Source organism: Zootoca vivipara, chromosome 3 (assembly GCF_965207765.1).
Source record: "Zootoca vivipara chromosome 3, rZooViv2.hap1.1, whole genome shotgun sequence".
In the NCBI taxonomy this organism is placed as follows: Eukaryota; Metazoa; Chordata; class Lepidosauria; order Squamata; family Lacertidae; genus Zootoca; species Zootoca vivipara.
The window spans coordinates 29,675,979-29,689,914 of record NC_142586.1 but is presented as its reverse complement, the minus strand read 5'-3'; the positions used below and the strand labels follow the sequence as shown (position 1 = coordinate 29,689,914).

General features: G+C 43.5%; 1 protein-coding gene across 10 annotated transcripts in view; it reads left to right on the top strand.

The window, feature by feature from the left end:
- The window catches only part of CYRIA (CYFIP related Rac1 interactor A), a 69,061-nt gene that overhangs the window by 37,663 nt on the left and 17,462 nt on the right, over positions 1–13,936 (top strand). For 3 of the 10 annotated variants that reach the window (XM_035109814.3, XM_035109815.3, XM_088665747.1), the window contains one exon: positions 9,667–9,746. The exons of 2 other annotated variants lie outside the window; for them this stretch is intronic. In XM_035109814.3, the coding sequence (XP_034965705.1) occupies positions 9,677–9,746 (70 nt within the window). In that variant the 5' untranslated portion in view covers positions 9,667–9,676. Of the gene's footprint in view, positions 1–9,666; positions 9,747–9,932; positions 10,013–11,700; positions 11,840–13,936 lie in introns of all 10 variants that reach the window. 5 more of the 10 variants (XM_088665746.1, XM_035109812.3, XM_088665749.1 and 2 more) reach the window with 4 other exon arrangements.

Sequence of the window (13,936 nt, the reverse complement as noted above, 5' to 3'; positions counted from 1 at the left end):
ACATGGCAGCAAAAAGTACTTCAGAGGGTTTTAGACAGAACTACAGATTAATGCTAGCAACAAAGATCAGCACTCGGATCTTAATTTCTTTTAAGCTGCCAGTTTCTCCTGTAGATCTAAAATGATCTCAGGAATTTATGATTTGAGGTGCCTGAGCTTTTAGAGTCAGCTCCAACTGTTCATGACATTAAGACTGTGTTTGTTTGTTTGTTTTTTGCCAGTTGGTATGAAATGCAACAGATAAGAGGGGCTCTTCATCTACTGCAGCCTTAAAAGCTTGAATTTGTGCCCTGCAAACAAATGCCATGCAGATTTAATAAGCTGTGACTTGTGTGGAAGAACTGGGCATGAGGCAAACATTCTCCCCTTTGGTCGCCAACTATTTGCTGCTTACTTAATCTTGGGTCGTTTCACCTGATGGTAATGGGGGCAGGATCTTGTGATGCAATCCTGAGCAAAGCATCAAAAGGGCTCCCCCATTATTGGCAAGGGCAGTCATAGACAGCATCCTTGCCTTCATAACGTAAACATGTGCACTTAGTACCTTGATATCTCCTTGATTCACAGTGACAGATTATTGATTCATTTTGCTGTGTCGTAAAAAGAACCCCAGCACTAACATTTTATCAATTTTTAAAATATTGAATAAAACATGAGAACTAGAAATGCATGTGGACTTGCCATCATTTTATCTATCATCTATCTATATCTATCTATCTATCTATCTATCTATCTATCTATCTATCTATCTATCTATCATCTATCTATCTATCTATCATCTATCTAATCTCTATCATCTATCTTCACAACTATTATTCAACCTTCCAATTACACTCAAAAGGCCTGGGTTTAAAACATAGTTGCTTCCTCTTTGTCAAAAAAAGCTCTGGAATTTCCTGTGTGTTGCTGTGCATTGTGGACGCGACATTTCCCCCCCTTGCCATAACTGAATTAATTCCGAAAGTCTGTGGCTGAGTCCTGCTGATCCTTGTACAAAACACAGCCTGCTATAGATCGCTACCTACAGTGAGAAGTATTGGCTATCCTGAATGCCTACCTACATTTTTCAAAAATGCAAGTACTGTATCTGCAATGCGCTTTTTGCCCCGCTTTCGATTTGCTCTTCGGCAGGCAAATATTGCCACTTGGTGGATGACTCCTCTAACTGCAGTATCTTCAAAAGATAAATGGAAGGCCTGTTGTTGATTGGCATGTTTGGCCTTGGTTGCCAAAGTTCTTAAATTAAATGGAGACTTTGCCCAACATGTCCATATTGAATTTCTATGTGCTTATAAAGAAACTATAGAATCATAGAGTTGGAAAGGACCCCCAAGGGCCATCTAGTAAAAGGTAGGTAAAGGACCTCTGGACGGTTAAGTCCAATAAAAAGCGACTATGGGGTTGCAGCGCTCATTTCGCTTTCAGGCCGAGGGAGCCGGCACTTTCTGGGTCATGTAGCCAGCATGACTAAGCCGCTTCTGGCGCAATGGGACACTGTGACGGAAACCAGAGCGCACAGAAAATCTGTTTACCTTCCCGCCACAGCAGTACCTATTTATCTCCTTGCACTGGTATGCCTTTGAACTGCTAGGTTGGCAGGAGCTGGGACAGAGCAACGGGAGCTCACCCCGTCACACGGATTCAAACCGCCGACCTTCTGATCAGCAAACCCAAGAGGCTCCGTGATTTAGACCACAGCGCCACCCGGGTCCTTCATCTAGTCCGACACCCTGCCATGCAGGAATCTCAACTAAATCTCATGCATATCTTGACAAAGATGTCCAACATTAGAACAATAGCTATAAATGTGTAACAGGGAAGGAAACAGGATTCCTGATCAAATATAGAAAAATCAAGATTAAGGAGCCTTTTTACTAATGTTTTATTAGATTATTAGACTAAGAAACGTTTCAAAGAATAATCATGTAAACATGATTCAGCCATAGCAATATAATAAAAAAACAAACCCAACCCTACACATTTTCACCCAACAGCCCCAAGAATAAACCTAGAGGGAGGAAATATTCCTGTAACAGAAGGATTGGGGACCATTGGGAGGGGGAAGCAATGACAACGAAAACCACTTGTAAAATCACTTTCCTGTGAGTATCTAAGATGCACTGCTCCGATCGCTAGGCATCTGAGAGCATAGACTATGCATAAAACCAAATTTCAGGAGGCAAACCTGAGGTTCTCATTCCCTTTGCTGTAGGGGCCTCCTGGTGCCAGTATGTGTATGTTTGCAGGGGAGCCTGCCGGTGTGGGAAGATAGCAAGTGCACAGCAAGAGCCCAAGACGTCACTTCATATGCAGCGTTCGAAACTCCCATTGTTCTAGGCGGATTTTGTGACATGGAATTTCATTAGCTCGAGCCATTTCTGAGCTCTGGGTGCAGTACTGCGCCAAAGATTTCAGATTAAAACTGCAGAGCGGAAGGAAAAGAGGACATTTTTCTGCCTCCTCCAATTCCAGCTGCTCTCCAAAGACTGGAAAAGAGACCCTCTTAAGAATATTAGGGGTGGGTGGGCTTGTCATTAAAAAGCGCATCTAGACATTCCATTGTTGCACCCACAACTAAGGTTTAAGGTGCCGTTTAGCTCCATATCTCAGTTTCTAACACTGTTCGTATGAGATGCAGGTGAATGCCTGAATATATAGGCTAGCATTTGTTTCTGTCGTTTTGCTCTTTACGCACCCTTGGATAGCTGGGCATTATTATTACAGCTATTAATACGGGAAAATTTCAACAGTAGTTTAGTAAATCCCGCCCCCTACTTCGCCACACTCTCTTGAACCCACCTTCTGCCATTCAAGCCCCATTATTTGTAAGATCATAGCTGCTTGGAGATGACATTGCAGCATCCTTTTTGCAGCTGGGGCGATGTCTCTTTGCCTTGCCAGTGCTTCTGAAATCCTTCAGCGGTGGGTAAACAAAACAGAGGACTAGTGCTGGGCTGCTACCTATCAGCACTGCACAGAATAAGTGGGTGTGAATAGACAACAGGGAACAACTTTTCTCAACAACAGGTGGCATTTCCCTCTCTCTCCAGTGTGGTGTAGTGGTCAAGAGCGGTAGACTCGTAATCTGGGGAACTGGGTTCGCATCTCCGCTCCTCCACATGCAGCTGCTGGGTGACCTGGGGCTAGTCACACTTCTCTGAAGTCTCTCAGCCTCACTCACCTCACAGAGTGTTTGTTGTGGGGGAGGAAGGGAAAGGAGAATGGTAGATGCTTTGAGACACCTTCGGGTTGTGATAAAGCGGGATATCAAATCCAAACTCTTCTTAATCTCAGGGTTGCGGGTTTGAGCCCCATGTTGGGTGAGAGATTCCTGCATCGCAGTGGGTTAGACTAGGTGGCCCGTGTGGTCCTTTCCAACTCTACAAATCTGTGATTCTATTATTCCTTTTGTTCTGTAGGCTAGTTTTCTAAAATGGATGTGCCAATTAGCCCACAGTCTCTCATTTTGTTTTTTTAGCTTGATGTTTTACCTGATGGGTATTACCATATTTTTCCATGTATAAGATACCCCCATGTATGAGACAACCCCTATTTTTTTGAACCCCAAATAAAGAAATCAATATTTTAAACATCAAACAGAACAACTCTGAGCCCCTGTGCATTCACCATCTGTGTATAAGATGACTCCCAATTTTAGACTACCACACGGAAAAATACGGTACATGAGACTTGTTCCAATTTTGTATTTTCATTAGTGATCTGATTCAAATCCCAACCTTAGTCAATTTGAATTTTGCCAGTGCTACACATCGCTGATGTGGGAGTTACTCAGAAATCATTTCCATTTTTGATTTCTAAGCATGACATGTAAAAATAATTTCTCGCTGAAATGCAGAATGCTTAATGAAAAGCACTGTGTGCGCTTGCATGCATGCACATTTTTGCAAGCGTGTGCGAGAGAGACGGTTCTCTTTTAGTTGTAGTGTCAAACAGCAGAGGGCACTGCGGGATTAATAAAACCCATTCTGAGCTTCTGTTGCTCTCGCCCACCCCTCGCTTCATGTGAAGCCATGTTGAATGAGCAAATGTCTCTAGACTGGTCTGCGAGTTTTAAATGTCTCCTTTACAGGAAATCCACTGTGTAGCACTGCAGGGTTGTCCAAACAACTGCACAATGTCCACTTCTGTGCATATGTTTAACTTTGCTCACATCGCTGAACAATGTCTGTTTTCTTTGCATAATAGATCACTATAGTCACGTGCACCTAGTATTATGAAAGGAGCAAATGATATTTGCCATAAAGGGTGTCTCTGTGCGTGATTAATCATCCTGTGGATTTGTCATGGCTTAAAACTAGCAGCTTTTGGACAAACTGGATCTTGAATGTATAAGTGGGACTTTGTATAAACTTAATTGTCTTAACAAGATGTTACTGTATGGGTTTTAGTGCTGGGTCGAGATTAGTTTCTACTTGCTTACTGTTAAATGCAGCACATTTTTTTAATTTTAAAAAGCCCACTGTTTACATTTTACAGTTTTTTAAAACTTGAAATGTGTGCTTGCTTGTATTTGAGAGCATTTTTTTTGTTTTTTATCAGCTGCTGGCCTTTTTATATATATATTGCAGACGAGCCATTACGTTCGCTTTTCTGGGCAATAGGCCCTTTTTCTAAGGCACAATAAGAATTTTTGCCCTGTAAATTGATTGAGCAGAGCTGGCTGATCTTAAGCCTTTCTGTAGTTAAACCTGATTGATGTCTTGCCCAAGTATTTCTACTGCTTCAGCCGGGACATACAATGCAGAGGTGATACTTTTTGCTCATTAATATGTGCCCAGCTGTTATGTGATCTGTTCACCATTATAAAAAAAAAAGTATGCGTGGTTTGGAGGGCCCGTGGAGAGGACATTTAAACAGAGCGAACGAAATAACAACAATAATAATTTATTATTTATACCCCGCCCATCTGGCTGGGTTTCCCCAGCCACTCTGGGCGGCTTCCAACCGAATATTAAAAACAATACAGCATCAAACATTAAAAACTTCCCTAAACAGGGCTGCCTTCAGTTGTCTTTTAAAAGTAAAACAGTTGCTTATTGCCTTGACATCTGCTGGGTTATGTCCGGGTTATTCAGGATGTCATAGGAGCCCACAGAAGACGGAGGATTTCCCCTTCCCTGCTCTGCAGGGTCTCAAATGCACACTTGGAACTTCCTTGGTCACTTACGTTTTGGAAGTGCTATACACAGAACAGGGCTGTTCCAGTCCTCACAGGGAATGGAACAATCTATATGCATGTGGAAGCTGGGAAGGGAAGTCTTGGAAGATCTGCATAGTATTTCCCGGGAAACCCCCGTTTTTCCTTACCGTTTCCCAGAGGTCTCCCATTCCAGCTCCTCTCCCGTTAATTTCCCTTATTTTGGTTCCTGTCGGCGGCCATTTTCCTGGTGCCGCTTTGCCCATCTATGGGCACCAGAAAATGGCCGGCACCGGAAGTCGCGTCTATGCATGTCTGGAAGTGTGTAGATGCAACTTCCGGTGTCGCTTTGCCCATCTATGGGCACCGAAAATGGCCGGCGTCGACACTGGAAGTTGCGTCTACACACTTCCGGACATGCGTAGACGCGACTTCCGGCACCGGCGCTGTCCATTTTCTGTGTAAAGAGATGGAATTCAAGGTATATGCCCCTGAATACCAATTGTTGGGGGACAATGGGGGGAGGCTGTTGCTTTTGTGCCCCAGCAATTGGTTTCCCGGAGGCCTTAAACTGGACTGGACATAGTTGCAAACAGAATGCTGGACCAGACAGACCCTTGGGTGTTATGTTCTGATGGGTGCAGTTCATCTGCTCTAATATTAATTGTGGTTAAGGCTAACCAGGATTCTCCTTAATCCGAAACCATGGCTGAAGGACAATGTCCCTTATGAAAACCTGGTTAAGCTTGATGGTGGCTAAACAGCAAGGAAGGGAGAACTTGTTTCCAGCGGACAGGGGTTGCAGTAAGAGAGCCCACGTTTGCAAGGCAGGATCCCAGTTTGCAAACTCTCCACGTACAGGCAGAACTGCAAAAGGTCACACCGTGGAGCACTGAAAGATATATACATGTGCAGTCGTACCTTGGTTTTCGAACAGCTTAGTTCTCGAACGTTTTGGCTCCTGAATGCCACAAACTCGGAAGTGACTGTTCCAGTTTGTGAACTATTTTTGGAAGCCGAATGTCCATGGCTTCCAATTGGTTGCAAGAACTTCCTGCAGCCAATCAGAAGCCGTGCTTTGGTTTCCAAACGTTTTGGAAGTTGAATGGACTTCTGGAACGGATTCCATTTGACTTCTAAGGTACGGCTGCATATCATGATGGGGAAAATATGGAAAACGGGTTCTATCAAAACCCGGCTGAACAATCAACCCAACCGCTCTCCGAAATCTCTGATAAGAAAGGGAGCTCTGAATCCCTGAGTCATGAAGCTATGTTGCTGCGTTAAATGCCGAAGAAAATAGATTGGGCATGACTTCCAGATTTAGAGGATGGGGGCGAGGAATGTATGTTCCCGGTGGAAGCTTTCACCGGAGGGAGAAGAGTGAGGAATGCACACGGATCTGTCTCATACATTTCGCAGAAACACCGTTCCCTACGGCTCCACCTTCTGGGGAGCCTGCCTTGGGCTATTAGCAGCTTTCTGAGAAAACAACCAACCTGGCATAAATATTGACACATTTCTTCTTCTTTCTTCAAAATGTAAAAATAAATGCTTTTGTTTTGGGGAGGGGGCAGAGGTTACTGAGAAATGTAGGGAAGTGGAAGTGTGAGGCACCCCCAGTTCCTGTTCCCTGTACTTCTTAAGAACTCAAGAGCAACTTGGGGCCCTTTTGCACATTACACAGCAGTAAACCCAGGGTTTGCTATCAAGCACGCACTTGACAGAGAACTACAGCTTTTCCTCGTGGTACAAGTTTTGTTTGAAACATGGGCCATTCAGCTCTGATGCCTTTGTCTTGGTCGGTGTAGAGAACAGGAATCCCTGCAGGTATATGAATCTATGAAAGGGTTCCCCAAACTTGGGTCTCCAGTTGTTTTTGAACTACAATTCCCATCATCCCTAACCACTGGTCCTGCTCGCTTGGGATGATGGGAGTTGTAGTCCCAAAACAGCCGGAGATCCAAGTTTGGGAAATGCTGATTTATGGGATCAGCTGACTTGCCTTTGCTAATTTTATGCCTTGAGAGTAACTAGGGTGGTTTGGAACTAAAATACATTTTGAGATTGTAATCTGATTTCATTTTTATGATGAGGTAAGTTTTATATATATATAACTGAAGTCAGAAGCATGTAATCCCTCATTACATTATAATATGAGAGTAATTGCCCTTCAAAATTATTTAGCATGAATATTGTGTTCTGTGTACTCACCCTTATGCATGACAAGGTTGGTGATAATGGAATACTATTGATGGTATTGAAAGTGTGTGTGTGTGTGTGTGTGTATATATATATATATATATATATATATATATATATATATATATATATATATTTACTGAACGAGGTGTTGTTGTGTTTTTAAGGTTAATTTTTTAAAAATCCTGACTTATTTTAACCTAGTTGCAATGTATTGCAAACTTCGATTTGAGAAGCAGATGTGATCCTGCTGCCTACCCACCCTTTACTTTCATATAAACTGGTTATGCTTTTCTAAAGTGATGGTGGTCTTGCATGTTTTAATACATTGTATGCAAAATGTCACTAACTGAAAGGGTTTGACATACCTGCTGTTAGAGAGGGAATATGTGGTACGTCCAGCAAGGTTTTCAGATGCTGGTTTTAAGCCGTGCTGGTTCAAAAAACACATTGAAAGTGGTGAATTGCTTTTTAAGAAGACTTAGTAAGGTGCTGGACCAACCGCTAAATTCACCCACAGGTTTGGTCAGGCCCCGTATCATTCACAGCCCTTTCAGCAAAGAGCAGAGCTGCTACAAATACTGTACAGGAAAATTGTGCTTCTATCTGTATACGTAATACCTTATTTTATTGCACTTTGGAGCCACAGGAGTGGAGCTGGCTAGGGATGGACATGGGCATAGCCAAGGGGGGGAGGCAGGAGGGCAGCTGCCCCCCCCCATTCAGGAAAAATCTATACAAGTCTGTGCAAATCGGAGGTTTGCCCCTCTAACAAAAGCCTGACCCCCCCCACAAAAATCCTAGCTACGCCCATGCTCCCACAAGTTCCCCCCTCCCCCTGCACAGCCACTACAGTATAGTGTAAATTTAACTTTTATGCACACTGGGAAACCAACAAAATTTGTGTGACTTGCTTTATTTCGGTGATGTGGAACCAAACCCGCAAAATCTCCGAGGTATGTCTGTATTATAATGGCATTTGTTTATAATGTGCTCCATTGAATTCTTCTTGGCCATTATTTCATTACTGAAATCTGATTATTGAGGAGGCCATATAACAAATTATTGGGGACCCAGGTGGCACTGTGGGTTAAACCACAGAGTCTAGGGCTTGCTGATCAGAAGGTCGGCAGTTCAAATCCCTGCAATGGGTGAGCTCCTGTTGTTCGGTTCCAGCTCCTGCCCACCTAGCAGTTCGAAAGCATATCAAAGTGCAAGTAGATAAATAGGGACCGCTCCGGCGGGATGGCGTTTCTGTGCACTGCTCTGGTTCGCCAGAAGCAGCTTTGTCATCCTGGCCACATGACCTGGAAGCTGTCTGCGGACAAACGCCGGCTCCCTCGGCCTATAGAGCGAGATGAGCGCCGCAACCCCAGAGTCAGACACGACTGGACCTGATGGTCAGGGGCCCCTTTACCTTTACCTTTATAACAAATTCTTACATGTAAATTAATTATCAGTTAAATCAGCTTGTCAGATAAGAATCATAATCATCATCATCATTTTATTATTTATACCCCTCCCATCTGGATACTCACACAGAAATATTTTTACTAGATCGACTGCCCGGTATTTAATGTAAGCCATTTATGACATACCAGTAGCCTGAAAGGGGATAAAAAAACCCCCAACAAACAAGCCAGCCAACTCTCTTTGGTTGTAAATAAGCTATTGATTATTTGCACTCCCAAGTAATCAAAAGTGAATATAGAAATAAGGTAACCTGTTTTGTGCGCCGAATAGAAAGGTGGTTAAGAAAGAAACAAAACTCTGTTTGGATATATTTTGTATGGGCAAATTGGAACAGTTTTACAGTTCAGCTTTTCTTGGATGAAATGCAACACAGTAACGTTGAAACAAAACAAAAAACCCAAAAAGGAGGAAAAGATGCCATAATATTGTACGCACAGTATTCATTCACGCCTCTGGTCAATCACACTTTCCAGGTTTTTGCACTGCACTAAAACCTTGCAAAAGCTGTCTGACCAGAGACAATGCAAGTCTGCCTCTATTGCCCCACTTCAAACTCACGGAAAGTCAATCTGTCCTCAATCTCAGCAATGAAGGTTGATTTTGGCATCTCTTTTTGTATATTTGAGTTCTCTCTGTTTGGCCTCTGGTTGCTGTGTGAACTTGCTCCCAATGAGTCTTCCCTTTGGTGCTTCTTTTCAAGGTAGCATTAGAAAACAGACTGCATTTTCATGGTTTCGATTTGAAATAAGAATAGCAGAGCATGTCAAACCCTTACTTTTTCAACATTCTAATTTTGCATATATAACTCTTTATGATTTTGTTGCATTCACTAGGTTTGCTGGGATGGGTAATCTTCTTAAAGTCCTTACCAGGGAAATTGAAAACTACCCACATTTTTTCCTGGATTTTGAAAGTAAGTTCAAGATTGGAACATCCTTTCCCCCTGACTTTAGGAACTGGTTGAGAAGGAATGTTTAAGCCTGATTTGCTTTGACAGATAAACATGTTCAAGCAGTGCAAATGATCTGACTCAATGCTTTCAAGATTTGTTCTCTGAGACACTTTCCTGTTCCTTTTTCTTTTCTTTTCTATTTTTCAGGAACCAAATGGGAAATCTTTTAAAAGTTCTCACTTGCACAGACTTTGATCAAGGGCCAAATTTTTTCCTTGACTTTGAAAGTGAGCAAAACTCCTTGCCTGGCTTGCATTCTTTTCTCCTATAGATAAAATCCTAATCAATTGCATGTATTGATCTACCATACAACTAGTACAGTGTATGGCACTTATACTTTCCCTGCTTCATTCTGAAAATCAGATGCTCGGTTCAACCAAAACACCAACAATATATATATATATATATATATATATATATATATATATATATATATAGGGAGAGAGAGAGAGAGTGCAAACGTTAGCAGCACTTGGCTAAAAGAACTGCCATGCATTCTGTCAAACAGCCTCTGCCAAACAACCTTCATTTTAGAAGGTATTCTTATTTTTATTGACAAAGAACAGGGCCCGTTGAGAGAGGTTTCAGTGAATCTTAGCATGGCACTGTTCAGACGTAAATTTCTTCCTTGAGTTATACTTATGGAGAGTGCAGGAGTGAGCCTCAAGGTTCCATGCTTTGTACAAGTTGGTCATTATAAGTGGCTTGTGCTGTATTCAAAGAAACTTGCAAGCAATTCCGCCCCCCCCCCCTTTAAACTTTATTAAAATGTGTAGGAACATAGCACTGTGAAACTCTTAAAATCCCGCTGGGCAGAAAAGTGTCTCAGTATTGCCTATGGGAATAAACACCTTTTTCTCCCAATAGTTTCCAAAGGGCACGAGCAAATTTAAAGTTTTCTGATACGTATCCATTGACCCTTCAGCACTTTCTGAAGGACTTAAAATGTTTTGAATATATCTGTACTATAAAGGAAAGCACTAACTCATGGTGGGTGGATACGACACTTTTCTTGCCTTTGTTCCATGTGGAATTGCCTTTGTTCACTGTCGAATTAATGTGATTACCTCCATTAATTGCAGAAACAAAATATGGCAATTGAAGTCAACGCTCGATTGCATTCCCCTTAGCTTTGGATCTATCATCTGGTGAAATGTAATCTACTTCACACATTAATTTTCTAACCACATCTTACAGCTAATATAATCCTTCTGCTTACAGGCTAAGTGCATGTCGTTGGAGCGTTTCTTTGAAAAGTGATCAGAAAATGCATTAAAACTCCCTTCACCCCCCTAAAGATACATTTCTGCTCTGCTTGCTGCATAATAGCACTTTAAACATGGACAAGACAGGTGTATGTTGTTGTTCAGCACAACTTGCTGTGTTTCATAACTAATACAACATGGGGAAAACTTTCCGGAAGCCACTGTGTCATTTTCAACCCAGGCCCCCTACTTCCTTTTATAAGTCTTTCTTAATACCTGTATTTTCTCAAAGCTACCTGATAATTATGCATAAGATTACCTGCACTAGACTCCAGGTACCGTATTTAGCTCAAAATCCAGGGCCTTTCTGTGTCAGCCAGGTTTGTTGCTGAATGTCTTGACTCCCATTCCAAAAGAAAGAAAGAAAAGAAAGTGGGATAGCTGTCATGAAATTGAAGAGGTAGAATTGTAAAATTGTAAAATTGGAAGGGACACTGAGGATTGTCTGGCCCAGCTCTTGCAATGCAGCCATACGTAGCTGGCCCATATGGGGATCGAACTGCAGGCAAGACAAGTGGCCTAGTTAGCAAAAACTGCATTTTCCTGAAGCTCATGGTCAACATGCATCAAGAGGGAGTCATTATGGAAATAGGCAATTCCTGATGCTGCGCAATCTATGCCACATTCTAGAATGATTTTGTGTTTTAAAGGTGCATGAGAGACTCTGGTTGCATCGCTCAAGAGCACAACCCTTTTTCTGCACATTATTGAAGAGCAGCATTTGCGGTTCGAGGACCCACCCCCCCGCGAGAAATAAAGACACAGTGACACATGGATTTGAGTTAATGGGTAAAATAAGGCCACAACTTTATTGGTTAGAGCAAGTGAGAGGTATTGGCTTAGGCATTGGACACCCTAGCAAGCATGACTCCACCCCATTCTGCGGGGGATCATATAAGGTTAACACCCCAAGGGAGGAGCCTGTCGATGCAAATACAACTGAAAGCTCCCCCTGGTGTCACCGGGGGTCGTGCCACGGCCCTAGCCCCAGCAGGGCATCGGACGGGATCCACGACCGCCAGATCCCTTAAGGGGATACCCCTATAAGAGGAGGGTTGGATGATGACCACAACCAGTCCTCAAACACACCAGACAACTCCATATTCCAACGCCTAACTGCCACCCGAGCCAAGAGGCTCGCCGCCGGATGCAGCAGCAGAAAGGAGGATTCAACTGCTGCCGCGCCGCTTTAAATGCTCGCTAACCCCGCCCCCAGGCCGGCCCTATTGGCCAGCCAGAGGCTTGGCACGGCAGCAGGGATAGGCTGAAGCAGGGGGCCGATACACGCCCCCTGCGAGGAGCGGGTCCCGTCCACAAAGTCTCCCCTCCTGGATGAGGAGAGATCTTCTCAAACCGTCACACTGGCCCTGCAGCATAATTTTGTGATTAGCAGGCCCCCAGTAACTTTCAATGCTTTCAAGTGGGCCCTGGAGGTAGAAGGCTTGAAAAGTTCTGGTGAAGAGCATTTCACAAGGGAGCGTACCTGCTGAGACACCGCTCTTGGCAGCAGGACTGTGAAATGTTGTATATGTATATTAGCATTTATGTTGAGGGGTGCCATTCAAGTTGATAAGAAAACGGCAGGGTCCAGGTGGCTGGGAGGTGAGGCAAAAGCATAACCTCAGAATGAGTTAATAGAATACCAGCAGCAATTCCCAAGCACTGCACTCGAACTTTCCCTGTAGGGATGAGCGGCAGCTATATGATTTTATATGTGGGGGAGAGTGAAGGGATCCACTTTTGGACAGTGTTCAGGGGGAAGCTAAGCCACCTTCTCTGTCCAAACAGATGACTCGCCGAGTAGCTTGACCATTTGTCTCATCGTGACAAATATCAGGGAGGATTTTACACACGTCACGTGTGAATGTGCAGCAAGGAGAGGCTGTGCATCTGAGCACTGGCTGCATATGTAATAGATAGATTTAAGAAACCACATCATTCTGCCAGCCAAATCCTGATTTCCAGGGTTGCTAAAATGACGAGAGTTCAAAACCTTAGCTCAGTTTGGGCACTGCAGGCCTGAGTTTCCCTGCCCACCCCCCACCTCTCGCAGGAAGGCTTTTCTTTGCACCTGCAGTGAATTTCACCACAATGCATCTTATTAAAACTAAGGATCTCTCTAGGCTTTTTTTTTTAAGGCCTTGTACCTGCCTAAATTAATAACCAGTGAGCTGAATTTTGAACACTTCGGGCCATTTACAGCAGGCATTTCTCTCATAAAATGTGTCCTGCTAGATTTTACGGCTACACTAGAAGCCTTTTATTTGATGTTTATGAAGCAAGAGGAAAATCGTATGCAAGAGAAGCCCTTCTAGTCTACAATGTTAACAGGCCCTCTAATTCCTGATTTAGAGAACCCAGAGTGTAACAGAATGATGGCTGTTGTCAGGGAGTGCATGCTCAAAAATGTTTGATGTGGTCACTGCTTTCAGAGGACAACAATGCTGATCTACTGATCTGTTTAAAAGGGAAGGGGGTACCCAGACTGAGAATAGTGTGCACACACGCCCAAAACACCTGATGCGCGCACACACACACACGCGCACGCACACACACATGCGCGCGCACACACACACAGAGGAAAGCTGGTGGAACCAGCCAACATACTGAAATCCCCCAAACTTTGGTTTCCCTGCATAATAGGTGATAATATAAAAATGTAAAAATCGTGAAAGTGCGTGTTCCACTTTTCTCCGTAACCGCTTGACCGCTTGTCCTGAAATTTTGACACAACAATCCAGGCAACTCCACGAGCGTTGTTGGAAAAGAAAATCCCTCAAATTTAACACCTGGGCAGGTAGAAACCTGCTTTTCCACAAAGTAAAACAGCGCCCTCAAGTGGCGTTATTCCCTCAGCTCCTCCTCCCACACCCCCTCCCTCCCCAT